At 35.6% G+C, this 15,917-nt stretch overlaps 1 protein-coding gene across 1 annotated transcript in view; it reads left to right on the plus strand.

Moving 5' to 3' along the window:
* LOC127429580 (sodium channel subunit beta-4-like) overlaps window positions 1–14,538 on the plus strand; it is a 73,942-nt gene extending 59,404 nt beyond the window's left edge. Inside the window, exons 4-5 of the mRNA XM_051678703.1 lie at window positions 467–596; window positions 8,246–14,538. Of these exons, the coding sequence (XP_051534663.1) occupies window positions 467–596; window positions 8,246–8,339 (224 nt within the window). The 3' untranslated portion in view covers window positions 8,340–14,538. The remainder of the gene's footprint in view (window positions 1–466; window positions 597–8,245) is intronic.
* Window positions 14,539–15,917: the final 1,379 nt, after the last annotated feature.

A 15,917-nucleotide genomic window follows, 5' to 3' on the forward strand; every position in this document is an offset into this window, starting at 1 on the left:
CTTGCTCCTAAACTTAGCACACTACATTTACTGGAGCCCCATATGAGATTTTAATGAGTTAGATTCAATTAATTAATTTAAATATTAATTAATAACTAAAGAAATAATTATTAATTATTTCTGATAGTAACACTGATCTAACAACCAGTAAAGCCCTACAGATACATCTTGGATGGCCTGAGGGTGAGTAAATTATCAGCAAATTTTCATTTTTGGGTGAACTATTCCTTTAAAGAAACTTGAATCCAATACGCTGATATTTAGAACCTGTAATGGAAAATCAATATTTTTTTTTTTTTTTTTTATCTCTGCCAAACAATATAGCCAACGCAAGAACCTTACACAATGAAAACATTTTCTTGATAAGAACAGAGTTCTTTTCTAAACCCAAGATGCCTCTATTTGAAGAGTGTGTAAGATACAATATTTCAAAAGCCCTCACATCATTTAATTTTTGTATTTGCAGTGAAAGAGGTGGACAACACACTGACTATCATCATTGTGTCCGTGATCGGGGGGGTCATAGGCCTGATCATTCTCATCATGGTGGTGAAAGCTGTGGTCCTCGCCGTCCTAAACAAGGTCCAGGAGAAGAAGTAAGTAACAGTGGTGTGTTTGTGTTTTTTTTCCTGGGCTGAAACCCAAATATCCAATCCCTTATCCCTTTTTCACACAGTGAAGTAGTTTTACTCATTGAGTAGTTGGTGGTTCCCAGCATCGGGCTAGCACACCAACAAGACTTAAGGTTAACCAGCATCAATTGCCAGCCCTTTCCACATTTAATCACGTGCAGTGTAGAAGCAATAACTTTGTTAATATAAATTAAACTCCAGTCAAAAACTGTGTTGCTCCATCTTTCTTTCCAGCTTAAAATAACGCATTGTTCTTCATAACCGTTCAATCGGACAACGGAGCAAACCAATACAGCATAGAATCAAAACACAAATCAAAAATCTTTACAAATGAACAGTTTCTAAATGTAATATAATTCTTAAGATTTTTTAGCCATTTATACTTAATTATTTTTTTAAATTAATTTATTCAAATTATGGCTCTAACATGCAGGATATGAATTATATATATTGACAATTTACTTTTCACTAGTTAAAATGCTAATTCCTCATATAAGGAATGAAATTACTACTAGTGAAAGTGTTAATTTCTTATATCAGTAAATACTTTTGCACAGCAAAAAAAAATGTTTTTATTATTGATATGAAAAATGCTGTCATTACTCACATAAGCAGTTGAAAGAGGGCTTGGATAAGATAGACAATTGTCATCTCACAGTCAAATACAAGGTCTGGTGTTACCAATTTGCATCGTATCATCACCTGATGTGGCCGCTAAAGATGTGTGAGATCACTGCAGTTGCAGTGGCAAGGATGGACACCAAGGCCAACAGTTATATCTGGAAGTGGCTGGGCTTGCCGCGTTGTCTTTCAGACGTAGCATTGTTTGGAAGAAATGCCTTACAACTGCCATTAAAGTCCATCACCCTGGGTTACAAGCAGGAGAAGACCAGGCTGTTCTTAGAAATAAGGGAATCAACAGACCAGTCAGTAAGTGCTTGTCAAGCCCAGGTCCAAACAGGCCATGCCTGGAAGGCAGAGGAGGATTTAAACAGGGCAGATTCAAGACTGAAGCAACAAGAGATTGTTGGATGAACCCAGTCAGGAAGAGCAGGCCTTGGATGGGGTATGGCTCCCAAACTGTGGTCAGCAGCCTCTAAAAAACAGAAGAAAGTGATGGTAGTGGCAGATGTAAATATGATGGAAGAGGAAACGTATATGATTCGAGCAGTCAGCCAACAGCAGCAAGGGTGCTGGACAGTAAGGGAAGGTGCATCTAATAGAGTTTTAGGATGGGCTGATCTGTGGAAGATACCCCAGGCCAGGCTAAGTTTTCTAATAAGATCCACCAATGACACTCATCCAAGCCCTGGAAATTTGTCTCTGTGGTATGGTAAAGAGGAGAGTTGTCCCCTCTGTGAGGCCCCAAGAGCAAATCTGCAGCACATGTTAGCTGGGTGTAAGATTGCCTTGGCACAAGGACGGTACATGTGGTGGCATGATCAGGTTCTGCTTAAGCTGGCAGAGATCCTTGAGGTGTGTAGAATAAAGGCCAACAAAGGACACCTGAATTTGTTAAAAAGGGAGGTGCTGCACAAGGCACTGCACGGAGGAAGGAAAGGTCAATACTGGCACATGGAAGTTATTGGTCAATGGTGGTCGACCTTGGCCAGCAAGCTAAAATTTCCTTCTGAGATCGCCATTACCTCCTTGAGGCCGGACATAGTGTTCTGGTCAGCATCAGTTAAGAAAGTTATAATGATTGAACTTACTGTCCCATGGGAAGAGGGACTGGAGGCAGCATATGAGAGGAAGAAGCTAAAATATGTTGATCTGGCCACCGAGAGCAGGGAAAATGGGTGGAGGGCTGCCACTTATCCTTTGGAGGTCAGGTGTCAAGGGTTTATTGGAACATCATTGCAGCACCTGTTGAAAAACATTGGTATTTTTGGATCAGCGTTGAAGAAGTGTATGAAGGAAATGGCAGAAGAAGCAGAAAAAGGGAGCTTCTGGCTATGGTTAAGAAGGAAGGATGAAAAGTGGGGTGTGCAGAAGTGAGAAAGTAGGAAAAGGGAACAATTGCAATACGTGATGAGATAGCATGTAGAAGAGGATAGGGGTGGGGAGGAATTATTTCCACTGACCCACTCGGTCCTTATCCGGGGGTTTCTGGAGAAGGATTGAGTGGGGGAGCGAAACCAGGCTAAACTAGGCATTGAAGGGGTGGCTGACGCAGTCTCGCGGCTCGCCTCTCACATCACTCTCCTACTTAATCTGTTGGAGGATTGGTTTATGGATAGACACTGGACGGGTGGTAGGCAAAGATTGATAGCTTATGTTTTATCTAACAGAGAAGAAGCCTTGGACATAGGATAGAAAACACTGTCTTACCGTTTATCAAGCGTTGAAACTGTGCTTTGTTAAAAACAACCTGGAATCATGTTTAATAGCAGGCATGAAACCCATCGCAGGTGTTTCAAGATGCGTTTATAAAATTAAAGTTATTTTTAACTTTACTCTGTGATCCCATGATGGCGTTTTATTGCCAAGTTACATAAAATAAAGATTTTGATAGTAAAGTCGTAATATTTTTTCAAATAAAGTAAAAATGACGAGAATAAAGTTGTAGCATTAAGAGATAAAAGTCATAACAGTTTGAGAATAAAGTCGTAGCATTATGATATAAAATTTCATATTAGAAAAAAGTCAAAATTATTAGAATAAAGTCGTAGCATTTTGAGATTATAGTCATAATATTTTGAGAATAAAGTACAAATTATTAGAATAAAGTCGTGGCATTGTGAGAATAAAGTAGTAGCCTATATTGTGTGAATAAAGTAGAAATATTAGAGGAAAAAAAATATCAATATTAGGCTAAACAGAGCATCATTATCAGAATGATAGAATGGACGCCAAGCCAGCAGCTGTGTTAATGCAAGAGATGGATTTGGAGGATGTAGTTAAATCATACTTTAGGATAGGATTTAGCAATAAAGAAATCCTTGGTCTTTTGGCGCATCAGCACAGAGTTATTAGTGTCCGGATACTGCAGCGGTTATGCAAATGTAATTAATTCAGGAGAAAGAACTAGACAGATTTGTGCAGTCCCAATCGGCGTTGTTCTTGGGTTTTCCTCTCTAAACAATACTGTAACCGAGAGGATGTTACCACATCTTGATATGGACTTATATAATTCACAGAAGTTCCAATTATTTTTCACTTCACTTGAGTGTGAGCCTATATCTCATGCCTCCCTTGACAGGCACCCACATGTTGAAAACTCATGTACTAATGCACACCTCATTCATGAACAGAGAGCTTGCAAAAACATGGCAAAAAAAAGCCAAGTTATCTCCCTGGTTAGTGATGTTGTATGTAAAGTCCCAGCTGCTCCACTTTGCTGTTGTCCACCACATCACTTTGATATTACTGTCCTTTCGATTTATTCTCAAAATATCATGACTAATCTCATAATGCTTCAACTTTCTTTTCGTAATTTGTACTTTATTCTCAAAGTATTATGAAAATTGACAATTGCAAATTTAAATTGTTAAATTACTTTGATTTTATTGTTAGCGTTAATTTCTACACAATGAGACGACAAGTTATAATTCTCGCTTTGATCCTCTGCAATTTAAATTAAAACGTGTTTGATTAGTTTACTGTGCACCTGACATTTGCTTATAAGTTCAGAACCGGTGTCAGTGTTGCACTTAAAAAATGACCACCCTACCTTTCAAATAATAATTATATTAAGTCATGGAAGGAAGGATTCTTCTTATTTTTATATTATAATATGGCCTGTGGGCTAAGCCCCGGATGACAATGAAGTCTAGCGATGCCCCTGCATATGGGGTATCGTTTGGCAACAGGAAGCACCTGCCAAAATAACCAGAAGTCAGAGGGCTTGTCGTTGGCAGCAGCCAATCACTTGCATACTTGAGGGGAAGTAGTTTCTTATATGTTGCTAAAAACTCTAGAAAAAAAGGTAAAACTGAACGTGTTTTAAAATAAAACCATGCTTCTGCATTGTCGTCTTTGGTTTACTTCAGTTATTTCCTTTTATGGTAATCATCATATGACTCACCAATCAGCTTTTATTGAGGGCTAGTTTAACGCTACCAATTCAAAACACAGCTTACTTGTGGAAAGTGTTGACAAAATTTCTATGTTCTTTGTATGAACGGTTATTTCTATTCCCCATCATATTATTGACAGTTCTTAGCTTCTCGCTATTAAGCAAATACATTCATTGTTTCATTGCGTATAGGTCATTTATTAAGCAGATCTTGGTTAATTAAACGTACAAACATAAAAAAAAATGACAGCCTATTTTTGGTGTGATTACCGAAGTTGTTTAATTTGCAGTAATGTACTGTTTCAGTCTTAATGGTGGTGTATGTAAGGTTAGATGAAACGATAGAAACACAGTGAAGATACAGACATTCTATACACATAGTTCATGATGTTGACAAATATTACATGCGGTTGACACTCATTTGTGTAGACATCAACTATACCTGTTGTCTGAATGACTGAAGACAGCATTTTGTTATCTATAGACATTTAACCTTACAGTATTTTACTGCTTTCACATTAGTGCGGTTGTAATTTCAAATGATACAATTCAGAATACAAGACTTGTGATAATAACGACAATGTTAACAATATTAAGTCAAATCTTTATACATACTATACAATTGAAGAAATGTTTTTTAGAAATTATTTTAAGAACTCAACTGCGAACACTGAAAAAGCATCTGTTTGCTGTTGTCTTTCGTTGCTCCGGGAGTTTAGCGATTGGCTGCTGTCTCTGTTTGAACTTTAATGATTGGCGGCTGCCAGCAGCAGGTTCCTCCTACTCTTCTGCCAGACACTGTCAGGCACTTCCTGCTGCCAGCTGCCATTTCTTCGTTGAACCCCCTGTTATTGTTTGTGTGAATAATCCAATGTTACATCTTAGATTTCCAGAACAAAATATACAATCCAGCAGGAAAAGCAAGACAAATCATCTGAAATATGTCATCGATACATCTAGATTGAGCTTCTAGTCCACTCAGAGGGACTCAGCAGGCATTTTTATAAAAACAGTCTGTTGCAAATGTAACGTATTCCCCATACACACTTAATCAAACACATATTTTGCACATACTGTACCATGGTAATGCATAAATGCCTCATTAGGGGTGTCTGCTAAGACAAGTGTAAGTATTACTACTGATCATTTCTAGGTTAGCGATTTGAACTGTAACCTCTAACCCCAAGTTAAATTTAGGCATCTAATTAGCCTCACACCAATAAAACGAGTAAACAAACCCATAAACACCCGCACTATGTAGGAACCAGAATATCATATAGATTTGGGGGTGGGCTCTTTCGACTTGGGCAAGTAAGCAAGCACACTGAACACCCTAGTAACACCCTGGCAAGCACCAAGAACACCTTGCAAAGTATTTGTATCATATTTCACAGTAAAAATGTCTAAACATCCTTAAAAATGGAGAAGCGGAATGACGTAAGAAAGTCAAACTAAATTTAGTGGGGTTTGAGTTTAAAACAAGAAAAGACTATGTGCCAATGGGGTAAGAAGAGCAAACTCGCTTTCCCTTTGAATCAAGTTTTGTTTTTTACCCCATTGTCAAATACTGTAGTTTTTTTTTTTTTTGTTTTTTTTTTTGTTAAGCATTAACTTTACAAAATTTATGATTTCTCTTTTGCTTTTGATAAGACTTTAAAATAAGGTTACATTTGTTAACATGAACTAATAAGGAACAATACTTTTACAGCATTAATTAATCTTGGTTAGTATTAATTTAAACATGACAAGGAGTTGAATCCAGATGCAGTTTATTGCACAACTCAGGAGTAAACAGAGAGAGAGAGAAAAAAAAAAAAAAGAAAAAAGGAAAACCACTGATTAAATCAGGATTCAAGGTAACAAAGATAACCAATGTTCAACTTGCAAATAACACACAAAACTAGGATTCTTGGAATAACTGAACACATTATAGGTGGGTCCAAACAAGACTAGACGATAATTAAGGGAAAGTGGTGAGACTTTATAGTGTCCTGGTTGATGGTTTCATGGGGAGCAGGTGGAAGTAATTAATAATCAGGAGACTGAGAGGAGTTTGGAGGAGCAGAGGCTGATAAGGGCATGACACATATACACAAAAGTTGTATGTTAACATTAGTTAATGCACTATGAACTAAAAATAAACAGTTGTATTTTTGTTATTAACTAACATTAACGAAGTTTTATAAATACTGTAAAACATAAATTGTTCATTGTTAGTTTATGATACCGAATACATTTTCTATGCATGTTAACAAATGCAACCTTATTATAAAGTGCCACCTCTTGTATAAGAGTTTTTTTTTTTATATTTTTACTGGAAAACTGGACAAAAACAGCAGTAAGACTTTCACTTTTTTTTTGCACTGTAGAATCATGGCAGAAACTTTGGCATGGGCGAACACCACCTAAATGTAATTCAGAAAATGTAGTAAATCTAGTTATACATAAATTTGTCCAGTTCCTTATAAAATGTGGCAAAGTAACATAGGTAATTAATGAAAATATAATAAAACATACTGACTTATCCCTCTTTCTTTTCTCCTCAAATGGTGGCATGTGTAATGTAGAAGCACTAAGGCCCAGTGCTTTCTGGTGATTTTTACATTTTGGCTGTTATAAAGCCCCATGTGAGAGCCAAGTAAATGTCAATGAATATCATTCTGTCATTTTGAGTAAAATGTCAATAACAAGGCATTCTGAGTGATGGTGATGAATTTTCATTTGGAGGGGTCATCCCTCCCAAGACAACAGGCCTTCCATCCCCAGGCCATAACTGTCTCATTCACCAGAACTAAAAGGGATAGTTCACCCCAAAATGAAAATTCTGTCAACCTCTACTCATCTTCATGCTGTTTCAAACCAGTATGACTTTCTTTCCTACACTGAACACAAAGGGAGATGTTGGGCAGGATGGTAGGGACTTACAGCCTCAGGGGAAAGGGAGCTCCTCCATAAACATTTTGTTCTGAGCCCCATTCTAGCGAAGGCAGTGCTACGGCATTAGTGTCATATTATGCATTATATGTCTAAAAACTAAAGGTATAGTGTTTAATTTTTCGATTTTAAAATACTTGATCCTATCCCAGTTTGTTGTGCTGAGACAACTACAAGTAAGAATTTAAACACTGTAGTTCTTTAAAACATGGCTCTGTGGCCCAACATGTCAACATCTTGTTCAACCAATGGCATGACTTTGAGGTGGGACTACCTATTTGTCCAAAAAACATATGTGGGCTGGGCCTGGGCAGAATGGGGAATATATATATATATATATATATATATATATATATATATATATATATATATATATATATATATAATTATTATTATTATTATTATGTATTTATTTTTTTATTTTAATTATTTTTTTGTAAAACCTGTTTGAAAATAATCTTGTTTTTTGCAATTGTGTTTGGTGCTGCTAGTGGTGCAGAAATTACACACTTCACCTTTAACTTAATAAGAAAATAATTTTGTTATTTTAACTCATCTTGTGTTACAGCTTTTAAATTTTTATTGCAGTTCTAATTGACAATATAAGCCTATTTCAATATTTACTATGTCTGTACTCTTTTTGTTTTTCTCGTTCTTATAGCAAAGAGTGCCTTGTGAGCTCTTCAGGGAATGACAACACAGAAAATGGCCTCCCGGCTTCCAAAGCAGACAGCAAACCAACACCAAAGGCATGAAAAAAGTGTGTATGTGTACACATACAAGCATATATTGTATATGTGTACATGCATACACAAATATGACAGATTGAAAGAAAGTCATCACAATGGACAGTTTTATTCTCTTTACCTTATGAAGAAAAAAAATGCTATGTATAAAAATGTAAAACAATATATAAAATATATTTTAGATTTTGCTTGAGGAAAACTATAAAGTGCTGCAGGCTGGATCACACACACTTTGCTGATCGTCATAGATGCAAATGATAGATGAGGATTTAGTGTGCTTGCATCCTGCTCTAACTAGTCTGTAAGACACAGCATACACACACTGCCTTTGTTCAGTGGAATCCCTCACAAACTCATGAAGGAATAAAAGACACACAGGAAGAGGGAAGTCATTTATGCATGCAAAACCATGGGTGCCTCTTCGAATTCTAATATGTTTACCACAAATCCAAGCAGCTAACAGAGTCTGATTGTTAATCACTCCCACTAATTTTACAAATTATTATTAGGTCATAAAGAATAGGGTATGAGTGCACTACAAGGCCAGAAACATACTGTACACAAGTACAGACACCAGTGCTTGCATTGCAGTTTGTTCTGGCCTACAACCACCGACATACACAGAAAAGATGTGTCTGACAACCACCCTTACAACAATCGAGAGCTCATTGCAGATTTGATGCAAATTTTCCACTCTTTATTTTCAGATGGAAATGAGGTTGTGATTTGCCGCAAATGTTTGCCAGAAGATTGCAGCAAACCTTTGGCAACAATGGACAATTTGTTGCAAATTTGCCATGAACTCTCGATTTTTGTAAGGGCAGGCTTTGATTTGCTTTGCATGCTTTTTAGGGACTGGCCAATCTGAAATACCTTATAATGGATAATGAAGTGGCATAAAAAATTTTTTTTAATAATTGCACAAAGTTTGTACGAAGGCTGTAACTCTGTGTGGACTTACGGGAGATGTGTAAAGTCAACCAATCAGATTATGCCATTAATCAAATATGCATGCTGTTGCACCCCCTTGAGAGTGCAGCATGTACTTGCATTGCGATATGAACTGCATTTTAATTTCGGAACGCAAAGATGCATGAAATCGAGCATGCGTAACTAGAAGCAGTTGCATTCACAAACTTCAATAGAGTATGTTTCCGGACTAAAAGCAAAGTTTAAATCGTTTTAAAGAAAAAATTCCATCATTTTCAAATGACTTCACTTACAAAAACATCTAGAGTTCTGACAAACTTGCTGCAGATTTCCCACTGATTATTTGCATATGCAAATGAGTTTGTGATTCGCCAGAAGTTTGGAGCTCTTTTCCAGTAGTGGTTAACCTGCAGAAAACCTTTGGCGACAATTAAGAGTTTGCCACAAACTCATTTGCATGTAAAAATAATGACTGGCTAATTTCCAGCAAGTTTGCCAGAACTCTTGATTTATGTAAGGGTTAACGGGGACACAGATAAGGGGTGTATATTCGGGATCCAGCCCAGCACTGTTTATTCTTTTCTTTTTTCTTTTTTTATTTGCTTTAGGTAAAACACAGGTGCCTGTAAATGCTTCAAGCTCCACATGCTTTTCCAGGAGCCTTCAAATGCTATATAGATAAATTATTTACACAGTTGCTTACTCAAGATGCTACGAAGGCTCTGAACCACACGGTGAAAAAAAATAAATAAAATAAAATAAGAGTGAAAAATTAAAAAAATAAATAGTGTCTCAGTTCCTTCCTGAGCCTAAGTCTTATTTTTTTTTTTCTCTCTCTTCCTAAAAAATGATTTTCTCTCTTCAAATAAAAAAAAAAAAAAAAAAAAAAAAAAATCAGGTTACATATGTTTGATATGGCATTCGTTGTCGTGTAACAACTGGAGTTATTTTTTTTTTTTTGAAATTGTTGGTCTTTCTAAACCATCTATGCCATTTGCTCAGTGTTACATGGTGGAAGCGAAGGAATGTATTGAGGGAAACATGGGGAAATTATTATTATGTCTGTCCTTTTCAAGTGTTAGGGGTACACCTGGTAATGTTAATATTGTTGTAAACAAAAAGATCATTTATAAATTAAATCCTCACGACTGAACGGGGATGTCATGTGCAGACTTTCATGGTGGAATTTAATTATAATGATATATTTATTTTTTAGGATTTAATTATAAATGATCTTTTCGATTACATATTTACTGATAGTGGCACCTGGTGGCCAAGGTTGGTACCGCATGCATTTTTTTGAAGAGAGAAAAAAAAACATTTTGAAGAGAGAAAAAAAAATTTGAAGAGAGAAAAAAACATTTTTTTGAAGAGAAAAAAAAAACAATTTTGAAGAGAAAAAAATGTAAGACTTAGGCTCAGGAAGGAACTGAGACACTATTCTTTTTTTTTCACCATTTTTTTTTTCCTTTTTTTTTTTTTTTTTTCTCCTTGCGGTTCAGAGCTTCCATACGATGCAAAAAAGAAAAAGAAAAGAAAAAAACACCTTAAAATATAAAGACAATCCCCAGAAAACAACTCCCCATAGGAACTTCTGAAGCTGCTTTAACAAAAATAACCAATAACTTTTCTTAAACGCATGTGAATGATTTTGAACATCTATTGTACTATGTATCCATTTCTCCATACTGTGCTCTCCTGTCTTTCTTCACACGATCTGGACATGACGTGATCAATCAGTGCTTGTATGCAATGCCACCCTTGCTAGTACGTCTTTTACATGTCTGACACACAGACTTGGCATGTTTTGCCACTGTAGTGAAAATGGTAAAGCTTATTATGCCATCAAAATTCCACAGGGCACCAAGATGCATCAGAATCTGCCATTGTTGCCCAGTGCAAATTTTGACTTTTGAATTAGCAAGTTAGCAATTAGCAATTAGCAATTAGCTTCTGTGTGCCTAACTACACTTATAATACATTCACTGATCCTCATAGAAGATGTGCTGAAGCTATTATTATTTATACCATCATATTATATGGATAAAACTACAAGAGTTCTGTGACAAGATATAACAGTAATGCACTGTTATACTTGATATAACTCTGGCTAATTACAGTTAACCTGTATCGAGCTTAAGCACAAATCTCCAAAATCTTCTTGTAGATCTGATTAGCTTGTTGCTAATTCTCAAAAACACAAAATAGCAAATAGTTTTGATTGGTTGTGGGACTTTGTTTCATTAAAAATGTTATGACACTGTAAAGGGAGTTCTGTTTATCAAATCAAGACAATTTTCGAAATATTTAATTGGTTATTTAAAGGTGCACTCAGTAACGTTTTGCTCATGTCTTCTTGGACTTACAGTGACACCTAGTGGTGTGGATGCAGCATCATTCAAAATCAATAGTTTTCAGTTACAGATGCCACTGTAGAAATTCACAATTCACAATCAACCATGATTAATTTAATCCAAGAGTGAAAGTGTCCAATAAAAAACACGGTTATTGAGTTAAGCGAGTAGTATTCAGCTGGTCACGTGATTCTAAAATGGCAACCCCCATGAGGGCGCCCCTACACCATGTATAATAAAACAGATTTAATAAGGTTACTGATATGTCTAGAGTCCTCATCTCATTTGAGTGGTCATGATGTTTGTTTCAAAATTACAATTTCTTTAGGAGTAAAACTTTTTTTAATGGGGAAAAAAATTCCGAGTGCACCTTTAAGATTCAAGTGCCAAAAACAGAGGATGGTTTACTGTCTTATTTTGTATTTTCTATATTTATGTTTGTTTCTTTGTCTTTTTTGTTTGTTTGTTTGTTGTTTGCTTTGTTTGTTTGTTTGTTTGTTTTGGAAAACCCATAAGTGCACAATGCTCATTCAAATCCATATTGCCATATCTGGTTTAAGTGTAAATGTATTGACAAAATCATAACAAGCAATGAATGTCACTGCGATTACTCTGCAAAAATGCAAAGAAAATCCCTCACTAGTCTTCCCGCCATATCCCAAAGATGAATGTACTGTATGTGGCATCAGTTTGTAGTTATGGCAGAGTTAAGAGGCAATGTTTCTGGGCACTTTATTTTGTAGATAAATGTAACAGTATACGGTATAATTAATGTAGAGCTATGAGAAGAGAAGAGCTATGTAGATTCTATCGCAGGATATTTCAAGAATATGTAGTGGTATAGCTACAGTGGTGATATTGAGAATATCCGAACAGGAATAATTAGACTTTTTGAATGGCTATTTCTCTAATATGTGCACATAGTTAGAAGTCTTCCAAAACACTTGACTTTCTTTTAGAAATCAGGGGCTTCGGCAATCTCAACAGTTTGGGATCCTTTTGATAGAGCAGTATGAAATCCTTACTTCACGCTTTTATTCGATATTCAGTCTGGATAATTGTGATTCATTCTTTTGTTTTACTCGGAAAATTGTCTTTTTTGACAATATGTATTGCAACACCTCATTACAGGAAAAGTTCACCCAAAAATAAGAATTCTGTCATTGTTTATTCAGTATCATGGCATTCCTGTATTGTTCCCATGAGATGTTCCCATGATGTTTCAAACCTGTATTTATTTTTTCAGTGGATCACATAAGTAGAAATTTCCATACAATAAGCTCCAAAAAAAGGTAGATCAAGCAAGCGATTTGCATCTGCGCACTTTTTCTATTCTTTTTCTATGTCATAATGCGCTAGATGGACATTTGTTGACTATTTTGTTGCGCTCAGCTTCTAATGCAGGAGTGCCGTGTTATTTAGACACTGTTTCAGGTTAAAAAGAACATGTCATTTTAAATGTCTCGAGACACTTGCGTTCTGCTATATGCTTTGTGCTGCATCTAGCGGAAGAACACATTCAGTGTGGACTTCCCCTAACACAGCATTTTTTAATTCTGGATGCAAGCTTTGCAGGAGGATAAAATTATCAGTGAATAATGACTTGAATTTTGGTCTGTTCTAGGGTTGCCAATTGTCCCGTATTAGCTGGGACGTCCTGTATTTTGGTTGGAATTGTACCGTATTTTAGGGTCGAGAGGCTCAAGAGAGATGGCGAAACGCTCGAGGGGGACAGTTAATTTGTGTTAAGATCAGTGATGATTTAGAGAAAGGGTTTGGTGCCGCTCTGTCCAATAGATGCACTGTACAAACTAGTCAGTTTATAGGGGCTCTCATTTGGCCTCTTAAATGTATTTATGGGCGAAATTTTTCACATATTATGCTTCATGCAGCTTGTAGCCTTTTGTCATTTACAGTAAGTGTGTTTATGGATTAAAACAGAATCATAAACAACGAGATTACGTAAATCAGCAATACTATAAAAAAAAATAAAAAATAAAAAAGGAAAATGTAAATATATAACAGTGCCTATGGCCCTCAAGAATGGACTGTTGAACGCAAAATGGCACCTTGAACTTCTATCAGAGCTTCTTTTTTATTATTTTGCTTTTTCTTTTACTATAGTTTTTTAAACCAACTCCTGTGCTGTTCAATGTTTGACTTTATATATAGTTATAGAGCTTATTTCTCATAACTACTTTGATTCCACTCTGATATTTACAGTACTGATTGTAAAGATGCATAGCAGTTTTATTAGAAATGTTGAATGTTGGTTTGTCTTGTTATGTCTGCAGGAATGTTTGGCTCTGATCTGGGCTCAGCTAGTAATGTCTGTGCAGGCGAGCCACTGCAGATAGCTGCAGTGTTGCAGTGCATAGCATATGCTAAGAGTGCTGCACAGAACCATGCATCTGCAGGCGTTAGGCTGTGTTTCTCTCCGGATCTGTGCACTTGAAGGGATAGCCTATAGCAGGGATATTGAAAGGTTATATCTAGTTTAAATTCAACAGAGCATATTCATACTCAACTACTTTACACCCTAACACTGGGAGGCTGAATAAATTCAACCTAATACAATGCATGTTACATACTTAGATCTAACAATTAATAGTAAATATGTATGGCTGCAATTTAACACAGGCTGTTTGACCTTGGTAGAAAAATAATATAAGACTTACTTCAAAATCTGCCTCATATGCACAGTTATTCTCTGTATTTTGCAAAGAGATAATTTATTCTATGTATGAAAAGATAATTCCCATAAGTGCAGTGTCCAAAACCTCTTATGCACTCTTTTAGAATTCTTGTACTACATTAATTTGAGTACTTTTGGCTCTTCCGATCTGCTGATTTGATTTTAATCAGGCACAGATTGTTATTTGTTAAAAAAAAAAAAAAAAAAAAAAAAAAAGCTTACAAAATAACGACTCTAAACTGGATTTCACTGCCTGTGTGTCTCCTACTCTCACTGCCAAGCCAAGAGGGTGTGAGGACTGATATGTGCTCTAAAACAACACATTCCAAGACACTGAGCTCTCTGTCTCCCCCTAGTGTATTTTAAGACTTTAACATTTTTACACAGCTCAAGTATTCAAATCACTGTGTTTGGAATGGAAAACTAGCATACTGCTCACTGCATAGTTTACACTGTGCACTGCCTACTATATATATATATATATATATATATATATATATATATATATATATATATATATATATATATATATATATATAATAAAAAAAAAAAAGTTTTTCAAACAGTATGCATTTTGCAGCAAACACATTTCAAAATGTCTCTTGGCAACAATGAGTAAAATTATAATAATAATAATAATATCTGGACTGAAATCAATTATGGAAATGGATGTTCAAACCAAGCACATAGCAGTATTCTCTGCACTGCGTTTATGCTGTACACTGTACAATAAGTAGTCATATAGGTAAATGTCATCCAGTAATTTTATTCATATAAGAAACACTGCATACTGTCAAAGAAGTAGGCTACTAGTAGTGTGGTAGTATGCTATTCCGAACTTAGCCATTGTCTGAGGACGATGTGGTTTTAAGGTTTATATATTACAAGTGTGCACAAGTACTCTTTGTACACTTGATTAGATACATTTAAGAAATTTGATTCCATACGTGAACTAAGACAACAGCATAAAGGATGCATTTGCAATGCTATTTTAACAAACCCCCTGCTGTACTACCCCTAAGTGCACCCAGGACAATGCTCCTTTGATTTTTATTTCCTTCCTTTACTGAATGTTTATAGATAAATGGAGTAAGTAGTAGGTAAGATGAATGGAAAGAATTTGAAAGGTGGCTTACCTGCTAGTTTTGTGATTGTTGGCTCTGACTGAGCACTTTAAAGGCTTTAAAGGCTTATACATCATGCACTCGAAAAGTAGAAAACTGAAAAAACAAAACATGTTTGTACAGCTTTTTGTCCCTTTGTATCAACGTCTGTCATATTCCCTTTTCATAGCTATGCACCTCAGTAGATTTCTTTTGATTTTAAAGAATAAACTAATAAGCTAATGAATATATAAAAAAGAACACTATACGAAATAAAGGTTTGCATAAAAAAAAAATTGTTGTGTATTGTCGTTTTTATGTTTGTTTTTTTAAATGTTTTTTAATGGTTTTTTTTTTAATTTTTAATTTTTTTAAGTAAGACACAGGTAGTCAGTGACACAACTTGCAGTTCACTGTTCTTCATTTTATTATTATGCATCTGACATGACAAACAGACAAAATAATGTGCAATAATTTACAATATTTACAAAAAAACAAACAAACA

The sequence above is a fragment of the Myxocyprinus asiaticus genome, chromosome 39 (genome assembly GCF_019703515.2).
Source record: "Myxocyprinus asiaticus isolate MX2 ecotype Aquarium Trade chromosome 39, UBuf_Myxa_2, whole genome shotgun sequence".
NCBI lineage: Eukaryota > Metazoa > Chordata > Actinopteri > Cypriniformes > Catostomidae > Myxocyprinus > Myxocyprinus asiaticus.